Consider the following 13,366-nt stretch of genomic DNA (forward strand, 5'->3'; position numbering starts at 1 on the left):
AATTGTGGTAAAACAGTTCAATCTCTGATTCATCAGACCAGAGAAACTTGTTTCTCACACCCTGAGTGTCCTCATGACGATTATTGCAAATTGTAAGCTGAATTTCAAGTGTTTTTTCTCTTGAAAACTAGAGAAATCCCAATGTATCTTTCCTGGTAAAATATTTTATAAATAAAATAAATAAAATATCTGACCAGCCTACCATAAAGGCCAGATCAGTGTAATGCTGCAGTGATGTTTATCCTTCTGCAAGTCTCTCATTCCTCCACATATGATCTCTGACCATTGGGTTCTTGGTCATCCCTTTTACCAAGGCCCTTCTCCAGGGCCTTGTTGCCAGCTGCATTTCAAAGGGTAGGATAACAGGATATTATGTGTAACGGCAGAGGAACAATATCACACACGTGTATAGCAGTTCAGAGCTCCATGCTTAAGGGGAAGAGGCGGGGGAAAACTTTATTCATTCAAACTAGACTAACACTATTGAAAACACCTCTGGATAATATTTTAACATCCAATTGCTAAGTTTGGCCAGGCAGACAACTTGAGTAACACTCCTGGTTGCTTCAAACTTCTTCCACTTAAGAATTATAGAGGCCACAGTGCTCTTGTGACCCTTCAATTGAGACATTTATTTTGTAGCTTTTCACAGATCTGTGCCTTGATACAACCTATCTATGAGCTCTGCAGACATTTCATTTGACCTCATGGCTTGGTTTTTGCTCTGATATGCATTCACAGCTGTGAGGCCTTATATGGACAGGTGTGTCAAATCAGTTGTATATGGCACAGGTGGACTCTAGGTGGACTCTAATCAAATTGTAAAAACCATCCAAACCAAAATGTTCCAAAGAAATGTGATGCATCTGAGCTAAATCTCAAGTGTCATAGCATAGTGTCATGTCAGAATCTGAATACTTATGCCAATGTGATATTTTAGTTTTATTCTTTTTAATAAACTTGCAAATGTTTTCGGAAATCAATTTTCCCTTTGTCATTATGAGATTCTGAGTATAGGATGATGTGAAAAAAATATAATCTTAACAATTTTAGCATAAGGATGCAACATTAAAAAAAATGAATAGGATAGAATAATTTCTGTATGCACTATATATCGAAAAAATATTTTCAGCATCTGCTCACCTCAGTGTCTTTAATGCTCTTAAGACATTGCTGAAGCCCTTCTGGTTTATCGTCTGCTGCTAATGAAAAGATCTTCTGATCCATGGTTAACTAATGATGAAAGAAAAATAGTGTTGGATATTAAACTAATATTAGTACTGTATAAAAATAACAAAAAATAAAAAAATAAACATGGGCATAAAATATGAGTGCACTGATCATGTTTTAAATTATTTGCAGTTTTGCAAACCAGACATTAATCCAGTTCACGTTGTCCTTGATCTGCCAGTTTAATAAATTAAATAAAAGTACTTTCAATGGAATGTGTTGCGTAATGTAACATTTTCACATTACTATCTGGGTCCTTTCCACATGTATATTGTTTCTGTACATTCTATATTCTAGCAGTGAAACGCCCATAATTTCACCGCAGGAGAACCAGTGCAGTAATTAACATTTACTTTAATCCCATGTCACTGGGACATGCTGTATAATGTATTATATTACCAGGGCTGGTTACACTGTAACCATCTGACACACTATGAGGGGAGAGGCTGCTGCAGAACCTCTTTACCCTGAGTCCAGGATACCCCATAACCAGCTCCCAGTGCATGGAGGGGGGGGAGAGAGGAGAGAGCTCTGCCCCCCCGGTTACCATAGTAACGTGCAATATGAGTGCAGTGGGGGCCATTGTATGACTCTATAGTTTATTATTATATAATAAATAATGACCCCCCCCCCCTCCAAAGGGTTACAGCAATGGCAGACAGGGCCCGTGTCAATCATACAGTATCGGGTGAGCTCCGTGCGGTCCGGGTTCTCTGTCTAGTGACGGCCCCAACTCCCGATATCCCGGTCCCGAGCTCCCGCCTGACACCTCCTGCTCCGAATCTCCCGCGCTGCGCGTCACTTCCGTCACCCTTGGCAACGGCCAGGGATCGTGTCAATCAAACGCCCCTGCTCTAAGTCACGTGATCTCTCAGCTTCAGCCCAGCAAAGCTCTGGGAGACAGTACATTAAAATAGATTCATAATATACATGACATGGAGTCACAGGATATATACAACCTGCCTGCCAATATACATTAAATGGAGTCACAGGATATATACAACCTGCCTCCCAATATACATTAAATGGAGTCACAGGATATATACAACCTGCCTGTCAATATACATTAAATGGAGTCACAGGATATATACAACCTGCCTGCCAATATACATTAAATGGGGTCACAGGATATATACAACCTGCCTGGCAATATACATTAAATGGAGTCACAGGATATATACAACCTGCCTGCCAATATACATTAAATGGAGTCACAGGATATATACAACCTGCCTCCCAATATACATTAAATGGAGTCACAGGATATATACAACCTGCCTGTCAATATACATTAAATGGAGTCACAGGATATATACAACCTTCCTGTCAATATACATTAAATGGAGTCACAGGATATATACAACCTTCCTGTCAATATACATTAAATTGAGTCACAGGAAATATACAACCTGCCTGGCAATATACATTAAATGGAGTCACAGGATATATACAACCTGCCTGCCAATATACATTAAATGGAGTCACAGGATATATACAACCTGCCTGCCAATATACATTAAATGGAGTCACAGGATATATACAACCTGCCTGTCAATATACATTAAATGGGGTCACAGGATATATACAACCTGCCTGGCAATATACATTAAATGAGGTCACAGGATATATACAACCTGCCTGGCAATATACATTAAATGGGGTCACAGGATATATACAACCTGCCTGGCAATATACATTAAATGGGGTCACAGGATATATACAACCTGCCTGGCAATATACATTAAATGGGGTCACAGGATATATACAACCTGCCTGGCAATATACATTAAATGGGGTCACAGGATATATACAACCTGCCTGGCAATATACATTAAATGGGGTCACAGGATATATACAACCTGCCTGGCAATATACATTAAATGGAGTCACAGGATATATACAACCTTCCTGTCAATATACATTAAATGGAGTCACAGGATATATACAACCTGCCTGGCAATATACATTAAATGAGGTCACAGGATATATACAACCTGCCTGGCAATATACATTAAATGGGGTCACAGGATATATACAACCTGCCTGGCAATATACATTAAATGGGGTCACAGGATATATACAACCTGCCTGGCAATATACATTAAATGGAGTCACAGGATATATACAACCTTCCTGTCAATATACATTAAATGGAGTCACAGGATATATACAACCTGCCTGGCAATATACATTAAATGAGGTCACAGGATATATACAACCTGCCTGGCAATATACATTAAATGGGGTCACAGGATATATACAACCTGCCTGGCAATATACATTAAATGGGGTCACAGGATATATACAACCTGCCTGGCAATATACATTAAATGGGGTCACAGGATATATACAACCTGCCTGGCAATATACATTAAATGGGGTCACAGGATATATACAACCTGCCTGGCAATATACATTAAATGGGGTCACAGGATATATACAACCTGCCTGGCAATATACATTAAATGGAGTCACAGGATATATACAACCTTCCTGTCAATATACATTAAATGGAGTCACAGGATATATACAACCTGCCTGGCAATATACATTAAATGAGGTCACAGGATATATACAACCTGCCTGGCAATATACATTAAATGGGGTCACAGGATATATACAACCTGCCTGGCAATATACATTAAATGGGGTCACAGGATATATACAACCTGCCTGGCAATATACATTAAATGGAGTCACAGGATATATACAACCTTCCTGTCAATATACATTAAATGGAGTCACAGGATATATACAACCTTCCTGTCAATATACATTAAATGGAGTCACAGGATATATACAACCTGCCTGGCAATATACATTAAATGAGGTCACAGGATATATACAACCTGCCTGGCAATATACATTAAATTGAGTCACAGGAAATATACAACCTGCCTGGCAATATACATTAAATGGAGTCACAGGATATATACAACCTGCCTGGCAATATACATTAAATGGAGTCACAGGATATATACAACCTTCCTGTCAATATACATTAAATGGAGTCACAGGATATATACAACCTTCCTGGCAATATACATTAAATGGAGTCACAGGATATATACAACCTGCCTGGCAATATACATTAAATGAGGTCACAGGATATATACAACCTGCCTGGCAATATACATTAAATTGAGTCACAGGAAATATACAACCTGCCTGGCAATATACATTAAATGGAGTCACAGGATATATACAACCTGCCTGCCAATATACATTAAATGGAGTCACAGGATATATAGAACCTGCCTGCCAATATACATTAAATGGGGTCACAGGATATATACAACCTGCCTGTCAATATACATTAAATGGAGTCACAGGATATATACAACCTTCCTGTCAATATACATTAAATGGGGTCACAGGATATATACAACCTGCCTGGCAATATACATTAAATGGGGTCACAGGATATATACAACCTGCCTGGCAATATACATTAAATGGAATTCACAGAATTTCTAGTAAAAAAGTGGCTTTAGCATTCTGACAACTTGTGTCTTGTTCCTTGGGGTCTTGCCTGACTCATATGAGGGGCCAGTGGCGCAATGGATAACGCGTCTGACTACGGATCAGAAGATTCTAGGTTCGACTCCTGGCTGGCTCGTCTGTTTTTTTTTTTTTCCTCTTCCCTTTTTTTTATTTACCTCTTACTTTGATAAACTAAATATATCAATTTAAACGTTGAAATAGCTTTTGAACTCGTTATGTAGATCAAAGTAATTTTTCCATCATATGAATAAGTAAAAGCACTACCTGTTCTGGTACAATAAAGTGAACCGCAAGAGATTTAGAATGAAATTGTCAAAAGTAAGAAGTCAGATACATATGTTTGGATATAATGAACTTTTCTGGCCAAAATCTATCACCATTTGCTCCACACGTGTGCTATATAAGGTACAACGATTAAAAGGCTCACATAATGTATCAGAAATAGCTCAACATGTACGGGCCAGTGGCGCAATGGATAACGCGTCTGACTACGGATCAGAAGATTCTAGGTTCGACTCCTGGCTGGCTCGTTATATTTTATACTTATCTAATTTTGGGAACTTTGACGTACTATGTAAATAAAATAAAAAAGCAGACACAATGGAACTTTGTCTCAAACTGTGTAATTTCATCCTAAAAATCAACACTGCAGCGTTTGGACGTATTAGAAATACAATTATCCTCTTATTATCCTCTTGGCAACTTTAGGATTTCGTACATTGTAAATAAAATTTAAAAAGCTAACACATTGAAGCTGTGGCTCCAGCTCTGTAATTTCACCCTAAATATCAGCACTGCAATGAAAGAGGTTTGACTTGATTATTGTTTATTTATCCTCTATGTTTTAAATGTATTATGTCATTTATGAAATTACCCCCCTTCAGTTTAAACAAATATGAAATTAAGAGGGGACGTCTTCAAGTAGTGATGACATTGCTTGAAATCTGAGCAATAGTAGGGCCAGTGGCGCAATGGATAACGCGTCTGACTACGGATCAGAAGATTCTAGGTTCGACTCCTGGCTGGCTCGACTTGTTTTTTTTATCTTTAAAATAAGGCAACAATTGAAGGAAAGACAACTTTGTTAAAATATCTAATAAAAATGACAAAAAATTCCGTCCCAAATTCATCTTGCCATCCAACAGAATAATATAGAGAAAAAAATATTATTGTTAATTCTTTTTAATTTCAATTTGTTTTGTATCCTATTATATTTTTTGTTTTTTTATATGCCTTAATCATTAAGGCTTAATGATACATATGGATGTTCATGCATATTATTGGTAACTCTAGCGGCTAGCCTATAACTTTGAAGGGTGTCTTACATGGTTAAATATGAGCTATGTTATTTCTGCATAGTGCTGGATTACTGTTTGATATAAAGGTGGTGTTAGTGTTTTGATGGACATAACTATGTTTGTTTTTTATATTTATTTATTTTTTTTTTATTTTATTATTATTTTGCTTTATGTCTGGTCTCTGCGACCCATGCCTTTAATCAACTCAGCTCTGTCCCATCTCTTGTTTTACATTTGATCTCTGTGACCCCTGTCTGCAGACAATCCAATTCTATCAACAGGGTGGACACAGAGCAACTGAAGGGAGTGCATTTTACAGTCGATTTTCAGTGTTTTTTTGTGTTATTGAAGGCATTTTTTGCATTGAAACACTCTTCTCTTCCTTAGATTTTCTTTTGTATTTATTTTGACATGGGCAATTTTGTGTTTTGCCATAAGACAGGGCTTCCCAAACTTTTATGGACCGAGACCCACTTTTGAAAACGGTAACTTATCGTGACCCACTCGCTTGTAATGCATATTTTAAAAATTAATAAACTTGGCACATCATGGCAATCAGCTTTAGATACATAAAACTGGCATACAGTGGCAATCAGCTTTAGATACATAAAACTGGCATACCATGACAATTAGCTTTAGATACATAAAACTAGCACACTGTGGCAGTCAGCTTTAGATACATAAAACTGGCACACTGTGGCAATCAGCTTTAGATACATAAAACTGGCATACTGTGGCAATCAGCTTTAGATACATAAAACTGGCACACTGTGGCAATCAGCTTTAGATACATAAAACTGGCACACCATGACAATCAGCTTTAGATACATAAAACTGGCACACTGTGGCAATCAGCTTTAGATACATAAAACTAGCACACTGTGGCAATCAGCTTTAGATACATAAAACTGGCTCACCATGGCAATCAACTGCCATGGTGTGCCATGATATGCCAAATTTATGTATCTAAAGCTGATTGCCATGGTGTGTCAAGTTTATGCGTCTGAAACTGCCATGGATGTCGTCACGCTTTCTCAAACTTAACCTCTCTAAAACTGAACTCCTTGTCTTTCCTCCTCCTAATACTGATCCTCCTCTCTCACTCTCCCTTCAAGTCAGTGATATCCACATAAGTCCATCCCTACAAGCGCGCTGTCTTGGCGTCATACTTGACTCTGGTCTCACCTTTGAGTCTCACATCCAGTTTGTTGCCAAGTCCTGTAGGTTCCAACTCAAAAACATAGCCCGCATCCGCCCCTTTCTTACGCAAGATGCTACCAAGGAGCTTGTCCATGCTCTAGTAATTTCCCGCATGGATTACTGTAACCCTCTCCTGATTGGTCTCCCCAAAAGCCGTACTGCCCCGCTACAGTCTGTAATGAATGCTGCAGCTAGACTGATTTTCCTATCCAGTCGGTCCTCTCACACCTCGCCCCTCTGCCAGTCCTTACATTGGCTCCCTGTATCCTATAGGAGTCAATTCAAAGTGCTAACCCATACATTTAAAGCACTGAACAATTCCAGCCCCTCTTATATCTCTTCACTGATCCAGAGGTATGCCCCTCCTCGGACCCTCCGCTCTGCCCGCGACCACCTCCTGACCGCTGCTCGCACCCGTACGGCCAACTCACGCTTGCAGGACTTCTCACGGGCGGCTCCTCTCCTATGGAATAACTTGCCTACTGCCATCAGACTCTCCCCTAGTCTTCAATCATTTAAGAAGGGCCTTAAATCTCATCTCTTCAGGAAAGCGTATGGCCTCCCAGAGTAATCTCTCCCTTACATACCTGTCCCTATGGGATAGTGCTTTGCTCTCTCCTCCAGCTCTGCTTCACTCCTACTTGATATTTCCTATCCTAATGTTTCTAATACCCCACCTCCTATAGACTGTAAGCTCATTTGAGCAGGGTCCTCTTCAACCTATTATTCCTGTAAGTTTTCTTGTAATTGTCTTATTTATTGTTACATCCCCCCCTCTCAAAATATTGTAAAGCGCTACGGAATCTGTTGGCGCTATATAAATGGCAATAATAATAATAATAATAATAATAATACATACATACATACTTACACAGAAATTCACACACACACACATTAACACACAGATACATACACCCTGACATATACACAGAATCTAACACACATACACACATGTGAGAATTTTTTATATTTGCAGCAACCTTCCTGCTGACACACCTTTTGTGTGCAGGAGGGTGGCATGCTTGGGGTCCTGCTGGCTGATATCAGTTGGAGTGAGTGCAGCTCACTACAGCCTGTCTTCCCCTTCCTGCTGCTGGTGCCAGTGGCGGATCCGGGGGGGGGGGGGGGCAACGGGGTAATTGCCCCCACCTGAGATTCTCCCCTGCCGGCTAATGCAGGACTGGCATTGTCCAAGCGCCAGCCCTGCAATGTACCTGCGGACCGGGGAGGGAGATCAGAGGTCTCCCTCCCCGGTCCGCAGGCACTGTGCGGGCAACTGGCAGGGGAGGGAGAGAGGACCCGGGAGCTCTTACCTGGAGCTCCTCCGGGTCCTCCTCTCGCGAGCATGGATTATTGCTGCAGTTACCACGGCAACACTCCAAATCTCGCGAGAGTGAACTCTAGCCCTGGAGCACGGGCTAGAGTTCACTCCTACCACTGGAACCGCCAGGGATTCCCCACCGGACCACCAGGGAACCAGAAATGTCCCCCCTCCTCCCAGTAAAGGTAAGAAGGGAAGGGGACATAAAGTCTATTTATTTTATTAAATACAAACACTGCCCCCCATACACACACTACACACATTGCCCCACAAACACTGCCCCAATACACACACTACACATACTGCCCCCCGTAGACACACTGCACACCCATACACACTGCCCCCATACACACACTACCCCACAAGTACTGCACCCATACACACAGTGCACACCGCCCCACAAACACTGCCCCCATGCACACACTACCCCACAAACACTGCCCCCATACACACACTGCCCCACAAACACTGCCTCCATACACACACTACACACCACACACGCAGTCTCACTTCACCGCTCACACACACACTGCAACTTTCACACACACACTTCACCCCTAACACATACTACTGCTCATATGCCCTATATCCCAGCAGACCCCAGGTAAGTTGTCAAACTGTTCTTAAACGGTTTGACTACTTACTCTGGGATGGGATCCTGGCACTACTGCGCCATAACTACTACACTGAGCTGTAGTGGTTATTGTGCCTGGATTATTTCTTTAAATAATCTGCAAGTGCCCCTCCCGAGATCAGGCACTGGATCCACCACTGGCTGGTGCCACCACCTATCTCTCTCCCTCAGCCATAGCCAATGATAATTACGGGGAGGTGGTGATAGGAAAAAGATTATCTGCCTAACCTCATTATCTCTTTATTAAAATTATATAAAGTGGAGCCTATATCCCTGCAACGTAAACGCTTGAAATTATTCTACTGTCCGAAAGATACAGTGGAACCCTGTGGCAAGGTAGGAATAGTGGCACTGTTAGAACCTGCATTTTGGTTAAATTCCCAGATGTAGTAAAGCTACAACTACCATGATGCTTTGCCAGACCTTATAATTTGAAAGCTTTATGGAAGTTGCAGTTCTACATGTGGAGATCTACTCTTTCCCCACTCACCACCAATACAGTATTTCCATTATATTGTAAATAGTTCGGGATTAAAAAAAAATATATATATATTTTTTTTGCGTAAGGTCTCTACGAGCTGTCATTTCACAGTGAATGCCAACAAAACAAAACAGAGCCAAAATGTATATATTCTATTTCATACCCTGGAATGAACTGTTCAAATTGCATAACGAGCTGTCATTTCACAGTGAATGCCAACAAAACAAAACAGAGCCAAAATGTATATATTCTATTTCATACCCTGGAATGAACTGTTCAAATTGCATAACGAGCTGTCATTTCACAGTGAATGCCAACAAAACAAAACAGAGCCAAAATGTATATATTCTATTTCATACCCTGGAATGAACTGTTCAAATTGCATAACTTGACATTTTTGGTAATATTTTGTGGAATGCGATTTGTTTTTCTACAACGGTGTCAGTTGTATGTGTGCACTGTAGTACTATTATGTTCTCAGATTAGCGTCACGGTTTAGTACCTACTGAAGGAGCAGTCTTTTGTTTTGGACATAATGTGTGCAGTAGTAGTTATGGTGCCTGGAGTCTTCCTTTGATTTGAACTACAGATGTTGCACTGCATATGCTGGTTTAGCTATTATTTGTTTCTGGCACCTTTCTTTGTATAAAGGCCTACAATTGCATCATATCACAAAAAGATATATTTCAATGCACTGCTAAGAATTTAACTGCTGTAGGACAAGGCCTCTTGCCTGGATATAGTATTACAATTAAAATAATAGTAATAATAAAGGAATGCCATCGACACACTATAGGATTTTCATCAAACCATTATAATAATAAAGTCAATGTTTCAATCCTCCTGGGTCTTTCTTTTTTAAAATGGACACTATAGTCACCAGAACAACAGCTTAATGTAGTTCTTATGGTTCTTTCTATGGAAAACATTGTGATTGGCTGAGATCATTAATTATGACGATGTCAGCCAAAGAGGCTGATCGGGGGTAGCGCCAGACGCAAGGAATCCCACATGGCTCTGGAAAAAAGGCGAATAAATCAAATTTCTAACCCCATGTAAGAGTTTTCAAAGCCCCAGACTGAGAGGAGAGCGGTCAGGAAAGCCATTAAAATGCCTCAGTAGCATGTGATCATGCTGATGCTGTAAATTTAAAATTCTTTCTGGCACCCCCCTCTGAAAAGACTTTGGCGAGGTCTCCCTGAAACAGGATTGGTGCTGGGCACTGCCACTAGAGGCTGGATTAAGGTAAACATAGCAGTTTCTCTGAAACTGCTATGTTTACAGCAGAAAGGGTTAATCCTAGAGGGGCCAGGCACCCAGACCACTTCATTAAGCTGAAGTGGTCTGGGTGCCTATAGTGGTCCTTTAATGTAGAGACATTTAATGTTTACACTTCCTTTATTGCACATTCTGTTTAATGTAGAATTTCTTATCTTCTGCTCTTTTAATAGCTTGCTAGACCCTGAAGGAGCCTCCTGTATGTAATTAAAGTTCATATTACAGAGCAGGAGATAAACATTTTAAAGTAAGTTACATCTGATTGAAAGTTACACCATTTTTATTTTTGTCATGCAGGCTGTGTCATCATAGCCAGGGGTGGGTAGGGCTAGGGCTGCATGGACAGAAACAAAAGTGATTTAAATGGCAGTGACCTAAATGGCAGTGAATTGAGCAGTGAAACTTCAGAAGGCATGACCCATACACTAAAACTGCTTCATTAAACTAAAGTTGTTTTGGTGACTATAGTGCCCCTTTAATAAAGAAAAATAATAATAGTAAGAGGGAGCCCACACAGTTTAAAAATAAAAAATAAAGTCTTGACCTGTTCTCCATAATTATTTCTATCATTCAATCTATTCTAGAGTTTAAAGAAAGGAATTACGCCCCAGCAGCTGCAAACCTAAAGTGCCTGCAACTAATTTTGATCTCAAACCATATCAAGTAAAGACAGCACGACAAAAAATAGGCAGACTCCATTCAAATTATATAAAACAATGTGATAAATAGTTTAATGTAGTACAAAATGCAAAAAAAATCCTTACAAAACTATATTACAAAAGGGTAGAAGAAGCTTTTTACATAGTAATAACTAAATGTGCACATGTAAACTGTTCTGTTGCTACTGCATAGATGAGCCAACGGTGTTACATAGAAAAGACGATAATGCAAAGTATCATGGGAGTTTTGCTTTTATAATAAATTTAGGAAAGGATATAGCTGAGACTCTAAGTAAGCCTTGGAGAAACCATATGAATGCAATATGCCTGATCACCAGCTGATGAGGGGGATACCATTTTTGTATTCCAACACAAGGTGCATAAAGAAAGTTGGACAGCTGAATGATACACTGCTTCTTACCTGTTTATTGAAGCTGTAATAGAATACCTTGCTATGGCTCTGGAAATCTTAAAAAGGTTTAATTAGCCCTATAACAACTTTCAAAATTACTCAAAGCCATGTCTGGTAATGCTACATCATAAAGTGTTTAAATGTGTTCTTTACAATTTATTTTTTAAAAGTTGACAAGCAGCTATAGAAATATGATCCATCAGAGGAAGACCGTACAAGCCAACAAAAGCATGTAGCTTGCATTTAGTGTTATTGGACTGTTCATTACGGCATATATTAAGTTAAAGGCACAGAATCCAGGAGTAAATACACGAGACAGACCCAATACAGGCACGTTTCTTATTCATCAACAGCTTTAAACCTGCTCCCCTTAGTGAGGAAAACACTGTGTCCATTACCCCTTGCACCGCAGTATGAATAAATGTTATTCACCAGTGACACAGTTTACTGCAGTGGCTCTGATCTCTTTTTCTGACAGTAGAGCAAATGTATTGTATTGAGTAAAGAGTTTGTTTTCAAGTAGTTACGAAGCACAACAACTGAAAACCTCTCTCATAATTGTTGATACTTGCAGCTATTTACCAACATGGCAGTGGATGTAAAATTGTCTGTAAAGTAAGTGTTAAGGCAGAGAATATCTAAAAATCTTTAGGTCAATTGTCTAGATTCCTACACTTGCTCTATGTGATCCTCACTAAGTACCTCTACCAGTTTGGGATGTCAATTATATACCTTACTATCCATCTACACTTGTTAATCTCAAACAAAAGAACATGGAAAAATACAGTTTAAATAAAACAAAACATGTAAACAAAACAGTGGTGTGCTGAAAGTTTGCAAGAACCACAACACAATTTGTAACAGGACAAATATAAAGTGGAAAGAAAGACTGCCACGCATTTCTACAATGGGTTTTTCCGTACGTCTATCTTTTCCACATTAGAGATAAATGGCATAGCGTTAACATTACATCTTCGGAGGTCTCTTCGGGATTTCGGAAGGCAGAGTGCTGCTCTTTGATTAAAGCCATCATTTAACTGCATCACTCTGTTGCTGATAGTTTCTGTAACAATCTCCTTGTGACGGAGTTCGTCAAGGCCAGTCTGCTCGTCCGTAGGCAGAGAGGAGCGCCTCCATGTGGGTGGTAAAGGGAGATGAATTAAGTCCTCTCTGGGCTTTTGGATTCTATCAGGAGCCAAAATCTGACTGTTCATATCAGAGGCAACACCACTTTCTTCTGAAGACCCAACTAAAGACATCTGTTTATCAGGTGGGGGAAGAAGTCTTCCATCTCCAGGAATCACTTAAAATAATAAAAACACAAATAAATTAAGGTGTCTTATTCTACA

General features: G+C 39.8%; 2 protein-coding genes and 3 non-coding genes across 7 annotated transcripts in view; 3 read left to right on the plus strand and 2 right to left on the minus strand.

The window, feature by feature from the left end:
- FANCI (FA complementation group I) overlaps positions 1-2,012 on the minus strand; it is a 52,038-nt gene extending 50,026 nt beyond the window's left edge. Inside the window, exons 1-2 of the mRNA XM_063448895.1 lie at positions 1,911-2,012; positions 1,144-1,233 (exon numbers count right to left, since the gene is read on the minus strand). Coding sequence (XP_063304965.1) covers positions 1,144-1,227 — 84 coding nt within the window. The 5' untranslated portion in view covers positions 1,228-1,233; positions 1,911-2,012. The remainder of the gene's footprint in view (positions 1-1,143; positions 1,234-1,910) is intronic.
- Positions 2,013-4,776: 2,764 nt separating this feature from the next.
- TRNAR-ACG (transfer RNA arginine (anticodon ACG)) lies at positions 4,777-4,849 on the plus strand. The gene has a single exon. It is a non-coding gene; the product is annotated as a tRNA-Arg (tRNA).
- A 342-nt stretch (positions 4,850-5,191) lies between these two features.
- On the plus strand, positions 5,192-5,264 carry TRNAR-ACG (transfer RNA arginine (anticodon ACG)). Its single transcript has one exon. It is a non-coding gene; the product is annotated as a tRNA-Arg (tRNA).
- Positions 5,265-5,691: 427 nt separating this feature from the next.
- Positions 5,692-5,764, plus strand: TRNAR-ACG (transfer RNA arginine (anticodon ACG)). Its single transcript has one exon. It is a non-coding gene; the product is annotated as a tRNA-Arg (tRNA).
- Positions 5,765-11,690: 5,926 nt separating this feature from the next.
- The window catches only part of KIF7 (kinesin family member 7), a 43,464-nt gene continuing 41,788 nt past the window's right edge, over positions 11,691-13,366 (minus strand). For all 3 annotated transcript variants that reach the window (XM_063448900.1, XM_063448899.1, XM_063448898.1), the window contains exon 19: positions 11,691-13,320. In XM_063448900.1, the coding sequence (XP_063304970.1) occupies positions 12,920-13,320 (401 nt within the window). In that variant the 3' untranslated portion in view covers positions 11,691-12,919. The remainder of the gene's footprint in view (positions 13,321-13,366) is intronic.

Source organism: Pelobates fuscus, chromosome 3 (assembly GCF_036172605.1).
Source record: "Pelobates fuscus isolate aPelFus1 chromosome 3, aPelFus1.pri, whole genome shotgun sequence".
NCBI classification, from domain to species: Eukaryota; Metazoa; Chordata; class Amphibia; order Anura; family Pelobatidae; genus Pelobates; species Pelobates fuscus.